At 35.9% G+C, this 15,368-nt stretch overlaps 1 protein-coding gene across 1 annotated transcript; it reads left to right on the plus strand.

Annotated features, from left to right (window-relative positions):
* Positions 1 to 7,495: 7,495 nt before the first annotated feature.
* On the plus strand, positions 7,496 to 13,786 carry LOC149018323 (glucan endo-1,3-beta-glucosidase 13-like). The gene is made up of 4 exons (XM_089152613.1): positions 7,496 to 7,888; positions 11,226 to 12,494; positions 13,107 to 13,137; positions 13,339 to 13,786. Exons 1-4 carry the CDS (start codon positions 7,813 to 7,815, stop codon positions 13,463 to 13,465), a joined length of 1,503 nt encoding a protein of 500 aa, XP_089008739.1. The 5' UTR covers positions 7,496 to 7,812; the 3' UTR covers positions 13,466 to 13,786.
* Positions 13,787 to 15,368: the final 1,582 nt, after the last annotated feature.

The raw sequence follows: 15,368 nt of genomic DNA on the forward strand, positions 1-15,368 counted from the left end.
TCGGGCGGCGGCGGCGCCCACTGATTAATCTGAGAAAATGCTAGTCTTACTCTTTCTTACAAGCAATGCAATTGAATAAGAATGAGCATTTATTTGTTTCTTTTCCTTCCCACGTGAAGCCCGTGATACATTTTACCGAAAAAGAAGAAAAAAAATTAAATCTATTTTCTTTCAATATATTTTGCAATAATTAAGATAATTATCAAAACATTATTTCCTTTCAATACAAGTTCTTAAACGAGTGAGTAACTGAGTATAAAATATTTTCACAATATTGAAGAAAATAATCTTTAATTCAACACTCGTCTTCAAAACTCTAATCCAAATAAAGAATGAAATATTTTCTGAAATTAATATAAATAAACGAATAAAGATTTTTTTTTTTTTTGCCAACCCCAAGTTTATAAACCGGTGGTTCCACCCCCTGTCGCACACCTGGCTGTGGTGGGTGAGTCTTCCAGTGGAGATTTTAATTTTTTTTAGTAATTAATTAAAGTATTGATTCTTAAAAGATGATTTGCTTTGAGTATTTCTTTCTGTTAAACAATTAATAATATTGACTGCAATAGATCTAGACATAGAAAGTACTTCTTTGTGTTTACGTTCCCTTGATGCCTTCTTGTATTCTAGCAGATTATTATCAAGCTTTCAAAATAGCGAAACACAGTGATGGAGGAGGTTTCTTTCAAGAGAAGTCACACAGAAAGCTAGAGAGAGCAAGAGAGAGCAAGGGAGAGCATTTGAATTTTTTTTCCAGTAATATGTTTCGTATTTCATTATTTTGTTTATAATATTATTTTTTTAATTCTAATTCATTAATTAGAGTTTCATTTAGACTTAATTAAGTGGAAAAAAATAATATGAAAATCCTACTCAAATAAATAAAAGTATAGTTATCTATTATTACATAACTGCTTTGTCAATTGGCTTAAACACAAAATATAGTGGATCCCCCACTACACTTACCACTTTCTTAATTAATTTTACAATAAAGGCAATAAGAGATGCTTTACAACAAGGTTTCATGTGTCTTTGTGACGAGTAGGACAACAACTTTGTGATCTCTTGCAATAATTAACGCAGATTAATTCCTTGGAATTGAATATTCCTTTTGAAAAGAGATGAAGACATCCTTGTCAGAACAGAACAAAAGACTAAACTAATGCTGATCAGGAGTCCATTTAGTCTGAATTTAATCGACTATTGTCTTAAGAGAATTGGGAAAATGGATAAACAAAGGCAAAGAATTCAAAAGAGGGATGAAGAAGGTCAGATTTGGTGAAGTGAAGATTATGATGAAAGAAATAGAAAAAGAAAATGATTCGGTTTTCTACATATTTTCTTTTTCTTTGGGAAAAAACAATGGGTTTCAAGATCTCGGTAGTTTTGTCTCTTACTTCAATGTCCCTATCGCCCCAGCACCAAAATTGTGAACTTCTTTCCGACATAACAGATGAATATGAATGGTATACAGAAAATGAAAGGAAAGCACAAATACACTACAATTAAAATTAAACTATCAATCTTCATTCTATCTGGAGGATCAGACCATTATCTTGTCCATTTTTAACAAGGAAATTGATCATCCATTTCCTATGAGAGACTTCTTTCCAAGGCATTGATGAATGTTAGGCATCTCTAGAGAGAGAAAAGAAGAAGAAGAAAAAAACCTTAGACAGTGCTATGCAGGGACTAGATGGTGTTATTGACTCTAGGAACAATCGATATAGAAGCAATAACTTGGAATTCCTTTGATTAGTGTTAAACTATTAATAAAATACAATCCTATTTAAAGTTTCTACTCCTCATAAAATATAATTCCTTTGAGGGGCATTGAAGGGCCGGTCAAACGAGTTGGTTGACCAGACTAATCCAATCACCCCTTGACCAATTTGGGGTAAAAATGGTATTTTGGGTTTAAAACCCTATTTAAAGTTTCTACTCCTCATAAACGCATTTTTTTAATGCTAAAGAGGTGTTGAGGGCCTAGGAGAGGAGAAACCCAAGAGATTTGGTGATTCTTTCATGTGTGGTGACACATTGAAGCCCGAATCGTCACAATAACACTTAGAAATGTGAGTATTCTTGAAAACCCTCTTTTCTAACCGAATTGTGATGTTGTTTATTAGCAATGAATGCTAGGTTATGGTTGTTGGAGTTGTTAGGTTGTATTGAATATTCTCCCTTATTTCTCTGTGTCTCTCAACATCTTTGAGACTTGGTTGTACTAATCCTTGCACTCGAAAACATTTTGAACCTCTCTAAGTCGCTCGCGAGCGGACACAAAGAGCCAAATTTGGGGTTTTTCGTTTGAGTCCTAGTTGGGATGTTTAGATGGTACTTTCGATACCCTAAAAATGTTATTGAAAGACCCCAAGGTCCCATTTTAAATTGATTTTGAATCCAAGTCAAAATCGGGGTTTTTGCCCATGACCATTCTAGCGGGGTGGTTGATTGGCCAATCGACCGGTCCTATAAACCTATCCAACTGACCAATTCGGGATGTGTGTTTTGGTCCTCTTTTGACCCTCGATCGATCATCGATTGTTATTCACTCACTTTCTTATGTTCCTATGGTTATTTTGATCAATTGCACTCTCTTTGGTGAATCTTTTGGGACTTTGAAGAGCATTATTAACTTTAAAAGGTGAAGAAAACACTTAACGATATCTTGTGTAATTGTTGGTGTTATTTGAATCTTCATTTATATTGTCATATTGTACTATAATATAAATTGTGTGTGACTTTGCGCGAACGGAAGGTAATATTATTCTATGTTTGCCTGATTGCCTCTACTTTCTTCATGAATTGTGATATGGGAATGATGTGAATGTGTGGATTGAATTGTGGGATTTTGCCCTCTTGTACATACATGCCAACAAGGGTTGCGGGTTCGCCCATTACCTTGATTTTATATATATATATATATATATTCACTTAGACCTAAGTACATGAATACTAGGTGTCTAGATGTGTTGGTTAGGTAGCGCCATGAGTGCTACCAGTGGCGGAGCCACGTTGGGACCGGAGGGGGCCATAGCCCCCCCCGGATTTTTTGAAATTGTAAAGATCCTTGTTTTTTTTCCTTATTTCTCTATCTTTAAATGTGAAATACCACTATTTGGCCCCCTCCAAAAATTAAAAATAAAAATTAAAAATAAGATGATGGGTGCAAATGTCATTCATAATCTCTATCTAATGGTTATCATTAAATTCCTAGTTTTAAAGAATAAAATGTTAAATTCTAATTAAAAACTAACTCACGATCCATGAATTTCTCCTTATATATTCTCTCCTATTTTCATTTATATTTATTCTCTCATGAATCTCCTCTTTTATTCCCTATTTTTTCTGTTTTTTTTCTCACACGTCTCACAAAATATTGAAGTTGTTAGCAAACTTTGAAATTTTCCTAAATCTTCTCCACATAAGGTATTCACTCTCTCTTTCTAAAATTATTCACTCTCACACTCACGAATTTTCTATTAATTTACCTAATTTTTAATGTAGACTCTACATTAAAATATAATAATATATTATGAGATGGGACCTACCGTGGGTCCCACATTGGCCCACATACATTCGGCCACCCTCCATGTTCAATCTTGGCTCCGCCCCTGAGTGCTACTACCCTTCCGACAGGTGTATCGAAGCGTAACCCGTGATGTCAGTGGCTAGGTCCGTGAACATCAAACAGCCCACTACCATCATGAAATGGTTGATTGCATAATTATAGAGTTTGGGCTCGTGTCACTTTTAACGCGATGTGTAATTTTCATGGGGAAGCCACAAGAATAATAGCACCGATACAGGGAAATACATGTACTTATAGCCCAACTAGTCAATAAACGAGCTAACATCATCTATTATAAATACGTAAGCCAATTGTAGACAAAATATTAATTAGCCATTTAAAAAACTTCTTTATGCTTTTCACTATAATGCATTATTACAAAAATTGGCAAAAACAATATACGGAGGCGGAACCAACACAAGGCAAGGGACAGCAAGGACCAGGGGGAAGAGGCCGAGCCCCCAGGGACAGGCAGCGGAGAAACAAGCCCGAACAAACAAAGCCGGAAAGGGGCAAACAAGGCACGACCACCACCCCCGAACCAAGAGCACCCAAACCGGCACCCGCCAGCAGGAGGCCCCCCCCAAAAACCCGGAAAGGGGGAGAGGAGGCGGCCCGCCCGCCGCCCGGCGCCCACAAGGGCCGTCGCCCCCGCCTGAGTGGAGGTGTAGGCCAGCCTTGCCCTCCGAATGCACGTAGGCTTTTTTTTTTTTGATACATTATATACATGAGGCTTTAATGACAGTCAATAAGGCTTCTATAAATGGATGACCAACAATAACCTTTCCTTCCCCCATAAGATTTTTACATTGCTTCCTCTTAATTGCGAGTAATTGCTTTGTAGTTTCAATTTCATCCCTTTTATAAAACCCTCTCTATCATTTTTACCATCATATCTCATACCAAAATATAATAAATGAATATATTGCAAAAATGTGTTTCAAATTATTTTCTATTCATGCAATCAAACAAATTCAATTTTGGCAAACAACCTCATGTGATAAAATTTAAAATAGAAATATTTGTTTATAAACATGGTTCTTGTTAAATATGGAGGCAGTATATAAAGAAATGCTTAGTTTATACATTTTATGGGGTTGGGGTGATTATTTTATCCTCATGTGTCTGATGTGATGTAGGACATACAAAATGGAGTCTCTTATTCCAAGATATTATATTAAGGTTCATTGTTCTTAATTTTATAGGTGTATGTGTAAAATAACTAAGCACACAAAAATGTCAACGAAAATATGTGTTGACATAATGGGGGGAAGAATAGTCATTTTATCCTTGGCCTCATGTGAGAGATACATACATCTGTAAAAATGAACACCAATAAATCACGTCCAGAAATAGAAAATAAAATAAAATAAACACATATATTTAATGTGGTTTATAAACTAATGAGGTGTGTTAGAAGGAAAAAAAAAAAAACTTTCACTATGTAGAAAAAAGAAAATAATAAAAATCTCACAACCAATAGCTTTAATGACATTAAAAAAAAAGGCAATACTTTTAAATTTCGTGATTACCTCATGGAAGAACATATGGTACATATTCATAGATTTAATCGGGTAAACATGTCAAGGAATTGGATCACTTGGGTTGCCCACCAAAAATTGTCAGTGTGAGCTCCTTTTAAATTGACTCACAACATGAATAAATGTCAGTTCTACTCCTATGTGATCTTTGTGCATTGTCGAGTGTGTACAAGTGTGAAATTTTTGTTGACGGGAAATACATATGCATATTCACTCATTACGTTTGAGTTTTCTATAATAGTAGCAAGATGTGAAGTAGTATTTTTTATCATTATCTTTTGAATTGAGGATCTCTTGGTCACTTGGGTTAAAAAATCAAACCCATAAGAAATTAATCTAGCTATTTCTAAAGAGGGTTGTTGGAGATAAAATTAGTAATAGAATGGGAAGATAAGGTTGGAAGTTGGACTTGGAACATTGAAAGAGATAAGTTGAGGAAAAGAAAACAAAAGAAATTTCATATTTAATGATGAAGTATCTATAGAGACCATGGTAGTCTCCCTATTATAAATAGAGGATTTGGGTTGTTGGTTAGATTGTAGAAAAGAAGGCAACAGAGAGTGAGAAGAAGCAAGAAAGAGTGAGTCTTGTAGGATGTTGAAACACCTAACACGTTTATAGAAGTCTTCTTATCTAGAATCATTTTGTCTATTTCTCCACATTGTTTCTCTTGTTGATCATTGAAAATTAAAAAAAGAAGAAGGAGAAGAGAAGACTTCTTAACCTTTTGTCTCTTTGTTGTAGCTAGCCTCACATAAAAATCCCTAAACATCATTATTTTGTTGCTAACTTGCAAGACCAAATGAATTGTATAAAAATTCAAATGAAATGTCACCCTAACAAAATGCAAATGCAAGATGCCCAACAAAAATTGTTTAGAATTGATTTAGAAAATTGTATATAAATGAGGATAAGCAAATAATTGAGATATGGCATAAAATAATTTGTTTCTAGATAATATAACCATATAAAGAGAAAAATATCAGGTTCATTTCTTACAAGGAAATTGACCATTTATTTATTTGAAGATTTGTGATATTTGTCTTTGATGTGACTTATAAATAGATTTCAATCATTTGATGTATGTTGGAACACATGTCACATATCTACAAGGAAATGGATGATTCATTTTTAACAAGAAAATGGACCTGATAAATTTCTCGAAGCAAAGTGGGTGATGAGGATCGATGCACTTCAAAAATGCCGTGAACGATGTTATGTCATGAGAGAGTAAAGAAAATTGTAAGAAATAGTAGAATGAGTGCTTAACATGAGATCACCCCAAAGCATTGTACAATCATTCACATGAAAAGCATTTTAAAGACAATATGTTCAAAGAGCGAGGACAACTGTGAGTTCCACCAAAACTAGGAATTTCTTTCTTTTTCTCTTTTTGGTAAACACCAAAAATAGGAATTATTCATACTAACATTCCTTTACCGACTAAATGACAAATTATACGTGAAAAATAACACGTGAGCAATGTTGTTCACAATTATTTAGATAGATAAGAAAAGTTTAGAAAAACTAGCATATAAGCTGAAATTTTCTTAAATAATCTTCACAATTATTTAGTATTCTCTTTTTCTCAAATTTTTTTTCTCTCATATTTTATAGTATTCTTTTCAGAAAACCTAAGAAAACCACGAAGACATGAAACAAATATTTTTTTTCAATTTAATTACTGAATTAATTATTTTTTCTAACATTATATTGAACTAATTTCTTTTTCAATTTATATTCTCTCTCTTTTTTCTGTTATTCTTTTTAAAAAACGACTTAACATTTTTTTTAAATTTAATTATTGAATTAATTGTTCTTCTCTAATATTATATATTTGTATATTTGTATTGAACTAATTATTAAAGTAATTATTCTCTATATATATATAATTAATGAAGTAATTGAACTAAAATATGATAAAGTAATTTAGTAATGGATCTCGCATGAGGCCTCATAATATGTGCGTCTTAATGCTTAATTCTCACCTCTAATATTCTAATCTAACGAGTAGAGGATTTGGAGTCACAATTATATGAAATTTTTTTTATAAATACTTTGTATTTAAAATCCCCTCGCAATTATATGGAAGTTCTTACAGATTCTTTTATCTAGAAGCCCTTTCAAATTTAAGTAGGGATGTCTCCATCGTACTTTCCAGATTTGAAAAAAGCAGGATAAAAAAAGAAAGATCTCTGATCTCAAACTAGAAATAGAATATAGAGATATAAATTATATAATCAATTAATCACTGTCGTCTTGGCTTTGGTGTGGCGACTGGGGCTGCGTGTAATTGAAGATTTGAAGTACGGATGTCCCAAGAGACTATTTTGAATATTTGAAGGGTTTTGAACAGTACACAACAACAGACATGCTCAGGGCCTCAGGGGTTTCAGCTGAGTTGCGGATTCGGGGTAATACTCTCAACCCCATTTCATAATTAATCTTAAATCCGATTCCAAGGCCATTTCCAATTTCCAACGCAAAAGCTACCCGTCTCTCTCTCTCCATAGTCTTCACTGGCTCAACCTATCCTGCGGTCTCAAGCTGGTTTCTGACCTCTGGAGAAAGAATCCGAGCAAATAAAACGTTACTGCAATAACCCATGAGAAAGAAACTAGTTTAAGGACTGAAGGGAAGCTCGGAGAGTGAAAAAATACTGAATGCTTGCCTTTGGGTGAAGGGGAGTGGTGAGCAATGACGACGCTTCCTGGGTTTGTCTTCGCGGTTCGTCTCCAGTTCACCTTACTGCTTATTCTTCTTTCGTTTACAGGTTGGTTTTGCATGCCTCATCATTCACTTCTCTGTTTCTGTGCTTTCCTTTCTATCTTTGGAATGCTCCCGTTCTTCAATCTAAACAGTTAAAAGATAAAAGGCCTGAGATTTCCTTGCTTTTTAGTGGCTAGTTTGAATTGGGTATGCCTTCATATCACATTTCGTAGTGATCGCTGTGTTTGCATTCCTTATTCCTCATGGCGAAAATGTTTTTTTCTAAAAGCTGCAATTGTGCTGCTTTTTCCGATTTCGTTTATCAATGTTTCATTGTCCAAGGATGGATGTCTAGACTTGGAAGAATTCAAGTATTATGGGGTGTTTTTTTCCTATGATTATTCCTTTTCTTTTTAGACTTTCAATGAAGTTAATCTGGTGAACATCCCTCTCAGTATGCTCTGTGGATTCTAAAACTTCGTTGGATTTTCGCATTATTTTGAGCAATACCGCATAATGCTAAGTTGGATCCTGCTGTGGTAACTAAATTTGGTAAGAATATACATTGTTTTTGTGTCGGCTTGTCTATTACAGTGATGAAGTCATCAGATTGATTGGTTGGGGACTTGGAGTGAGGCATCTTCATGCGAGGGCAGTTCTATTTTCTTGTAATGTTATCTGTGAAACAGTCTTTTCTCCCCCTTCCTGTGTTTTAGCAACTAGGACTCTAGTGATTACATGGACAGCTGTGTAATCTCCTTGTGAGCCACAGTAGTATGGTTCTTCTTCTGAACCTTCTTCAGAATCTAGGTTCACTCCTGAGTCATTTTCTGGTCCTTCACCTGCGAAAGACTTACCCTTTTCTTATTGAGACAGATTATTTTCAAAGTGTCCCTTTCCCCTGCACTGATAGCATTGATTGTTGGTCATAGGGGCTTTCCCTTTCTTTTTTAGGTTAAATATCAGTTGTATTAACAGACAAAATAGAATGTACAAGCAGTGAGCTACATTGACCTAGTCAGAGAATCTGAACCGAGGTCGACCCATTGCATCCTTCTCTATCTCTTGAGCAATTCCTACTGGCCAAAATTGAATTGGGGTAAACAATTGGTCCTTTGCTGCTGATTTTGCCGAAAAGTCCGGCACAACATTTGTTTCTCTATAGCAATGAGTGATTATCCATTCCGTTGCTTCTAAATACGGATAGAGAGACACCACCATTGCAATACAAACCATGACCACTTCTTGTACATCTAATACACGTATACCTACTCTGATGTCATTCTTCAGTCCAAGTCTGAATTGGGTCATTAGCTGTAGCTCATCTTCATGGATACCTGTTTCGAGCAAGGGCATTGAACTTTTGCATGTATTATGTCGTAGTCATGGTTCCTTGCTTCAAGGTCACTTAACTAATCCCCCCCCCCCCCCAAAAAAAAAAAAAAAAAAAAGGAGAGAGACGAATACAAAGAAACCCTCTCTTCTCCTTAATATAACCTTGATACAATCCTAACAAGTCTCAATCCTAGCAAACTACTTCCCCTTTGGGTGAGAATAAGATCTCTTTCCAGGTATTGAGTCGATCCCATAGCCCTCTCTTTCCGTTAATATAATCTTGACACAATCCTTACAAATCTCAATCATAATAAACTACTTCCCATGTAAGTGAGAATGAGACTCTTTCCATCTCTAGAATGGATCCCTATCACACCTTATTTTACCCATATTGTGTATGGCCTTTAGGGAATAGTATCCTAACAAAGGGTAGATTTAAATTCCAGGCCCAAAACTAGGGTTTTGGTTTGGGTCAATGGGTGGTTTTAACAAGTGATTGCCCCAATTGGTTCCTCATAACTGTACTCTAATTCCCTGGTTTGGGTTTGGTTTTTTTTTACGGGATAGTGATGATTTACCTCGGTGTGTTGGGTCTTCCGTTTAGATGGGGTGAGAACCTAGGGGAATAGGATAAAATCATAAAATTGAAAGAAATTTCTATTTTATGCCTTAGAATAATCTTTTCAAGTGTCAATGATTTTGTGTGGGTAGATCAGGCAATACTTGGTTTGTTGATTTTGGAGGGAAAATAGGGTGATAATAACAAGGATCAATGGATCTAGGGTATGGCTAGTCAGTTAGGTCTGAAATTGGGATAAAAAATGAGAGGGATGATGAAGAACTGCTGGCTAAAATATGGGGCTAAACAGCGGACAGCTTAGGGAGTTTAGGATGAACTAGGGTTTAGGAGGGAGAGAGAGTGTGCACCTAGGTTTAGGGTCTGAGACTGAAATTTTAGAGCTGTTTGGGGATGAGATTGAGGAGGGATTCCAGTAATACCTGATTAGTGATTAGGACCTTCATTGGAGCTTGGCTAAAGCTCGAGTGCTGCTGTTGATGGTGGTCGAAGGCTGTACAGCCATGTCAAGGATCTGAGCTGGACTTGATTTAGAATCTTCATATGGTTGATTCTTCACACTTATTGACAGAATCAGACATGCTACTACTTGAATCCTCTAACTAATTGACTTATTGAATGCTAAAACGCACACTTAGTGCTCGAAAGGGATGCTTTATTACTCAATAATCAGAAGTTCAGAACTGCCTTTATCTATACATGCTAGGGGCTGGGTTTCCTGCTGGGACTTGTATTCCCCAACCCAATATTACTAGAACTCAACTACTGGATTTTGTAGTTTAACCTGAACGAAGGACTGACTTAAAACTCCTAATCAAACACAAACTTCTAATAAAGAAAATTACATTCCAAATATACCCCTTACATGGGCAGAATTGTAAAATCTACCCCTGACCTATCGAGTAGACTCAAAGAAAGCAATTGGAATTGAAACTAAGCAATTAATACTGAAAATAGAGAACTGGGCAGCAACACAGGGGCTGGGCAGCACTCTTAGGTGGCTCCCTTGGCCCTCCACTTGGTCTTGAACTTGCTATTGGACTGGAAGGGCTCAGATAATGCATCATGAAGGAGAAGGATTCCTACGGTGAGCAAACTGGTTTTCATTCACTAAATGGACTGGGTTCATAGTGTATCTTTACTTATACATGTGGCTGAGTGTGTTATTTATTTGGTACAGGATCAAAACATGGAAGTTCACTTATTTGACGTGCTTAATCTAGATCCTAGACTTTTATGTTCAAGCATAACGTATTTAGGTTGTTTATGGTCACATAATAATTTTATACTTTTGCATTTTTGTTCTTTCAATGTTAGAACTTTTGAAAAGGTTACTCATAAACTTACTGTTTCCACATTAGACATTGATCTTCCATTTCCACTGACACCCCACCCCCCTGAGAGAGATGAAAACTATTCTGTTTCCTGTAGGGATTTATGGTTTCTTCATTGATATAAATGGCTCTAAAGTAGTGTGTTTCTGTGACAGTGCTATGCGGGGGAAGCAAAATTGGAGTCTGCTATGGCAGAAATGCTGATGATCTTCCCACCCCTGATAAAGTAGCCCAACTAGTTCGACTACACAATATCAAATATATAAGGATCTATGATTCCAATATTCAGGTTCTTAGGGCCTTTGCCAATACTGGAGTGGAGCTCATGGTCGGAGTACCAAATTCTGACTTACTGTCATTCTCCCAGTTTCAGTCCAATGTGGATACATGGTTAAAGAACAGTATCTTGCCTTACTACCCTGCCACAAAGATTACCTACATTACTGTTGGAGCTGAAGTAACAGAAAGCTCTACCAATGTATCTGCCCTTGTTGTACCTGCCATGTACAAAGTCCTTGCGGCTCTGAGAAAAACTGGTCTGCATAGGAAAATCAAGGTTTCCAGCACTCATTCGCTTGGAGTCTTATCTCGGTCATTCCCTCCATCAGCTGGGGCTTTTAATAGCAGCCATGCCTTCTTCTTGAAACCTCTGCTGGACTTTCTTGCAGAGAACCGTTCCCCGTTCATGGTTAATACTTATCCTTACTATGCTTATCGGAACTCCCCAAACGTTTCCTTGGATTATGCTCTATTTGAATCTTCGTCAGAAGTCATTGATCCAAACACTGGATTGATTTATACAAACATGTTAGATGCCCAGGTAGATGCTATCTATTTCTCATTGATGGCTCTAAATTTCAAAACAATAAAAGTCATGGTTACTGAGACAGGGTGGCCTTCAAAAGGGTCAGCTAAAGAGACTGTTGCAACTCCTGATAATGCCCAGAAATATAACAATAATCTTATTCGCCATGTTATCAATAACACAGGAACTCCAGCGAAGCCTGGAGAGGAGCTTGATGTCTATATATTTTCGTTGTTCAATGAGAACAGGAAACCTGGGTTGGAATCTGAGAGAAACTGGGGTTTGTTTTATCCTGACCAAACAAGCGTTTACAGCCTGGATTTTACTGGAAGAGGGGCTGTGGACATGACTACTCACGCTAACATTACGAGTTCTAATGGAACTTGGTGTATTGCTTCATCTACTGCTTCAGAGCTAGACTTGCAGAGTGCTTTAGATTGGGCTTGTGGTTCTGGGAATGTTGATTGCTCTGCTATCCAGCCTAGCCAGCCTTGTTATCAGCCTGATACACTACTCTCTCATGCATCATATGCCTTCAACAGTTATTACCAGCAGAATGGAGCTACAGATGTTGCTTGCAGCTTTGGAGGTGCAGGGTTGAAAACTAATAAAAACCCAGGTAAACTTGATGTTTCCCACTCTTCTTTTTTAACGCATACATCTAAATCTAGCTGGTTAATGTAACAGCTGGAAGGGGTAAGGGGGGAAATTTTGTTTGGAAAAGCTTTTATCCTATTCAGGTGCATGAAAGGAATAGATCAATCACTTGCTTGCTAATTAAATAAACTTCAACCTAGTAGCATGGTTGAGTTGTTTTTAATAACCTTTTGGTTTAGGCATTTGTATGATCTGTTAACCAAGACAAATGATTTGTGTTAGCTTCTATTGTATCTACATTGTTACCTAACTGAAAAAGAAAATCTGTTAATACTATTCAATGTGATTTTGAACTTCTTTTCTGATATTATCGTTCTTACTCTCACGAGAATGATGATATATAGCAAATAAGTTCATTAGAATATAAGCCATGGTCCATAAGTAGAGTGCTGAGCTTTCACCACTTCATTGCACATCTGGCCCATGTGTATGCTGAGGCCAGTTTTAAAGGTTCTATAGTTGCCCTTGTGCTCTTCTTTTCAAACATTACTATATTTCTTATGTATAGATTCAAGTACTGTTGCAATCTCTGACATGGAAGAATCAGCTAACCTTATTATATGTGGGTGTGCAGGCTATGATAACTGTGTGTACATGAGTTCCGGGTAAGTGATGTGTTATGCTTAACAAATTGTATTTCTGAGTCATGCACTTCTACCCATCTTATGTCAAGAGTTGGGTGCCTCAACATAGGACTTGGTAATCAGGAGTTCAAATGAAACTACTTGGTTAGATGAAAAACTTCTAGGGCTGATCTATGTTATGCTTCTAACTGTAAATGTGGTGGGTATTGCGTTTTCATGCAGTGGCGGTAATACTAGCACGTCAAGTAATGGGACGAGAGCAGCTGATTCAACTTCATCTTCCATCGAGCACAGAGTTTCAGCATGGTTACCTGGTTTCTTGCTTATGATTATACTCCTGTTTCAATGACTCTTTTGAGTGGTCCTGGAAGGCAGGGCTCAAAAACTTGCCCAGGTTTTGCAGATATTACACGGATCGCTAGTGGGAAAAGGTATTTATTGCATAACAAATCTTGTTTCTTTGTATTTGTAGATCACATTTTCCCTAAGTTGATTGAGCAGTACCAGGAACTAGCACGGCATCCATGATTTATCTATTTTTAGGGGAATGATGATATTTTTTACAGCTCTGTATGATTCTACAGGAAATTGAACAATTTAGTAGTTGATTAACTACTAATTAGTGAAGTTGTACGTTCATTTATTCTTATTCATCCATAATTAGTAGTTAACATAGTTGATCTCATTTCATTTTTAAGTAAATTAATTAAAATAATAATTAATGGTGTTAAATATTATTTTAACTAATTTATTTTAAAAAAAATTTGCATGGACACCCAAAACAAGGGCCTTAATGCAATGACACTCCATTTCATATTATACCTTATGTTTGTAATGGTAATTGGATATAAGTTTTACTGTATTTTTTTATGGGGTGGAAAAATAGCATTGATATAATGGAGAATATAACAAAATCTCTCTTGAATTTCACTCTACTTAATTAATCGGATCTTCATATTGCTTATCATTCTTAAATTTTTGCTTAGTGGAGTTGGCTTTTGATAACTAGCACTGTTCTTCTTTGCATCCCTATTCGCTATAGAAACAATCAAGAAGTCTTCTAACGTACATTACAAGTGCTTTCATACGAAGTGTTGGAGTATTTTCAGATTCAGTAACACCATAACCTACACAATTATTGGTTTTCATGTAATTTTCATCTGCTCAAGAGTGACTAACATCTCTTCAAATCTTTGTCTTCTGGCAAAACAGATAACACGCTTCTGACCCTCAGAATCATCTGTATCAATTGTATTCTCTTCCAAATATTTGTTTGCAGCAGCAGTGCTAGCGGTGTTGCCAGCTCCACCATGGCTCTCAACATCAGATCCATAACCACTCTCTTCTTCTTCCTCAGTTCCATTTCCACTTTGCAAAAGAAAAAAAATACATGAAGTCTTACACTGGTTATATATTGTCTTTACAAAAGGAAAACACAACAATCAACGAGAAGTCTAGCAGAACTAAAACCCAAGAACGAGAAGACATTTACTTTTCTCTGCAATGCTCAATGAATAACAAAATTCAAAATTTAGGGTTTTGCGGATATTGAACTAACAGAAACAAAATTTAGGGTTTTGCAGATATTGAACTAACAAAAACATGCCTTCTGTGACGTGTTCCCTTTTTTCCTTGGAAAAAAAAAAAAAAAAGAAAGTCACCTGTTTTCCGGAGAGGGACCGTAAAGAAAAAGATGATGTGGGGCTGTGGGGTTTCTCTTTTTCCAAAAAATCTGAGGGGGCTTCTTTTCTTTTGGAATTTTAAATTCAGGGGTATTAAGGTAATATGCACGTACTAACGGTAGTAAGGTAGTTTAGGAACGAGAACTAAAATGATATGATATTGCCTAAGGGTAATTTAGGAATTAAAGAAAATATTATGATGATTTAACAAACATTATTAAAGGCCTGTTTGGTTACTTTTGAGTCTAAAGATTGAAAAATCTTGAGAATCCAAATGGAGTCATGTTTCATAAAATTAATTGTTTGGTTAGCTTGAATTTTTGGAATGAAATGAAATTATGATTCAAATGTCTTGACACTTTTATAGTAGAGATGAAATCTCACCTGTAAATCTACCGATTCACTTTTTAGTGTAAAAAAATAAATCTACTAGATTTCATAAATCCAAAGATTCACACAACCAAATGAGTATAAATCTCCCCATTTGTGAATCTAAAAATTTGAAATCTCTAAATTCATGTAACCAAATAGACCCTAATAAATTCGACCAATATGTCCAAAATAAGTCCA

This window comes from Hakea prostrata, chromosome 4, assembly GCF_041222555.1.
Source record: "Hakea prostrata isolate BN-2017 chromosome 4, UWA_Hpros_2, whole genome shotgun sequence".
NCBI lineage: Eukaryota > Viridiplantae > Streptophyta > Magnoliopsida > Proteales > Proteaceae > Hakea > Hakea prostrata.

Bases quoted from the DNA above. Each gene is read 5' to 3' on its own strand.
- LOC149018323 (XM_089152613.1), top strand. From the start codon at position 7,813: ATGACGACGCTTCCTGGGTTTGTCTTCGCGGTTCGTCTCCAGTTCACC. The intron at 12,495-13,106 runs GTAAACTTGATG...GTGGGTGTGCAG, and splicing joins GAAAACTAATAAAAACCCAG to GCTATGATAACTGTGTGTAC. The intron at 13,138-13,338 runs GTAAGTGATGTG...GTTTTCATGCAG, and splicing joins TGTGTGTACATGAGTTCCGG to TGGCGGTAATACTAGCACGT.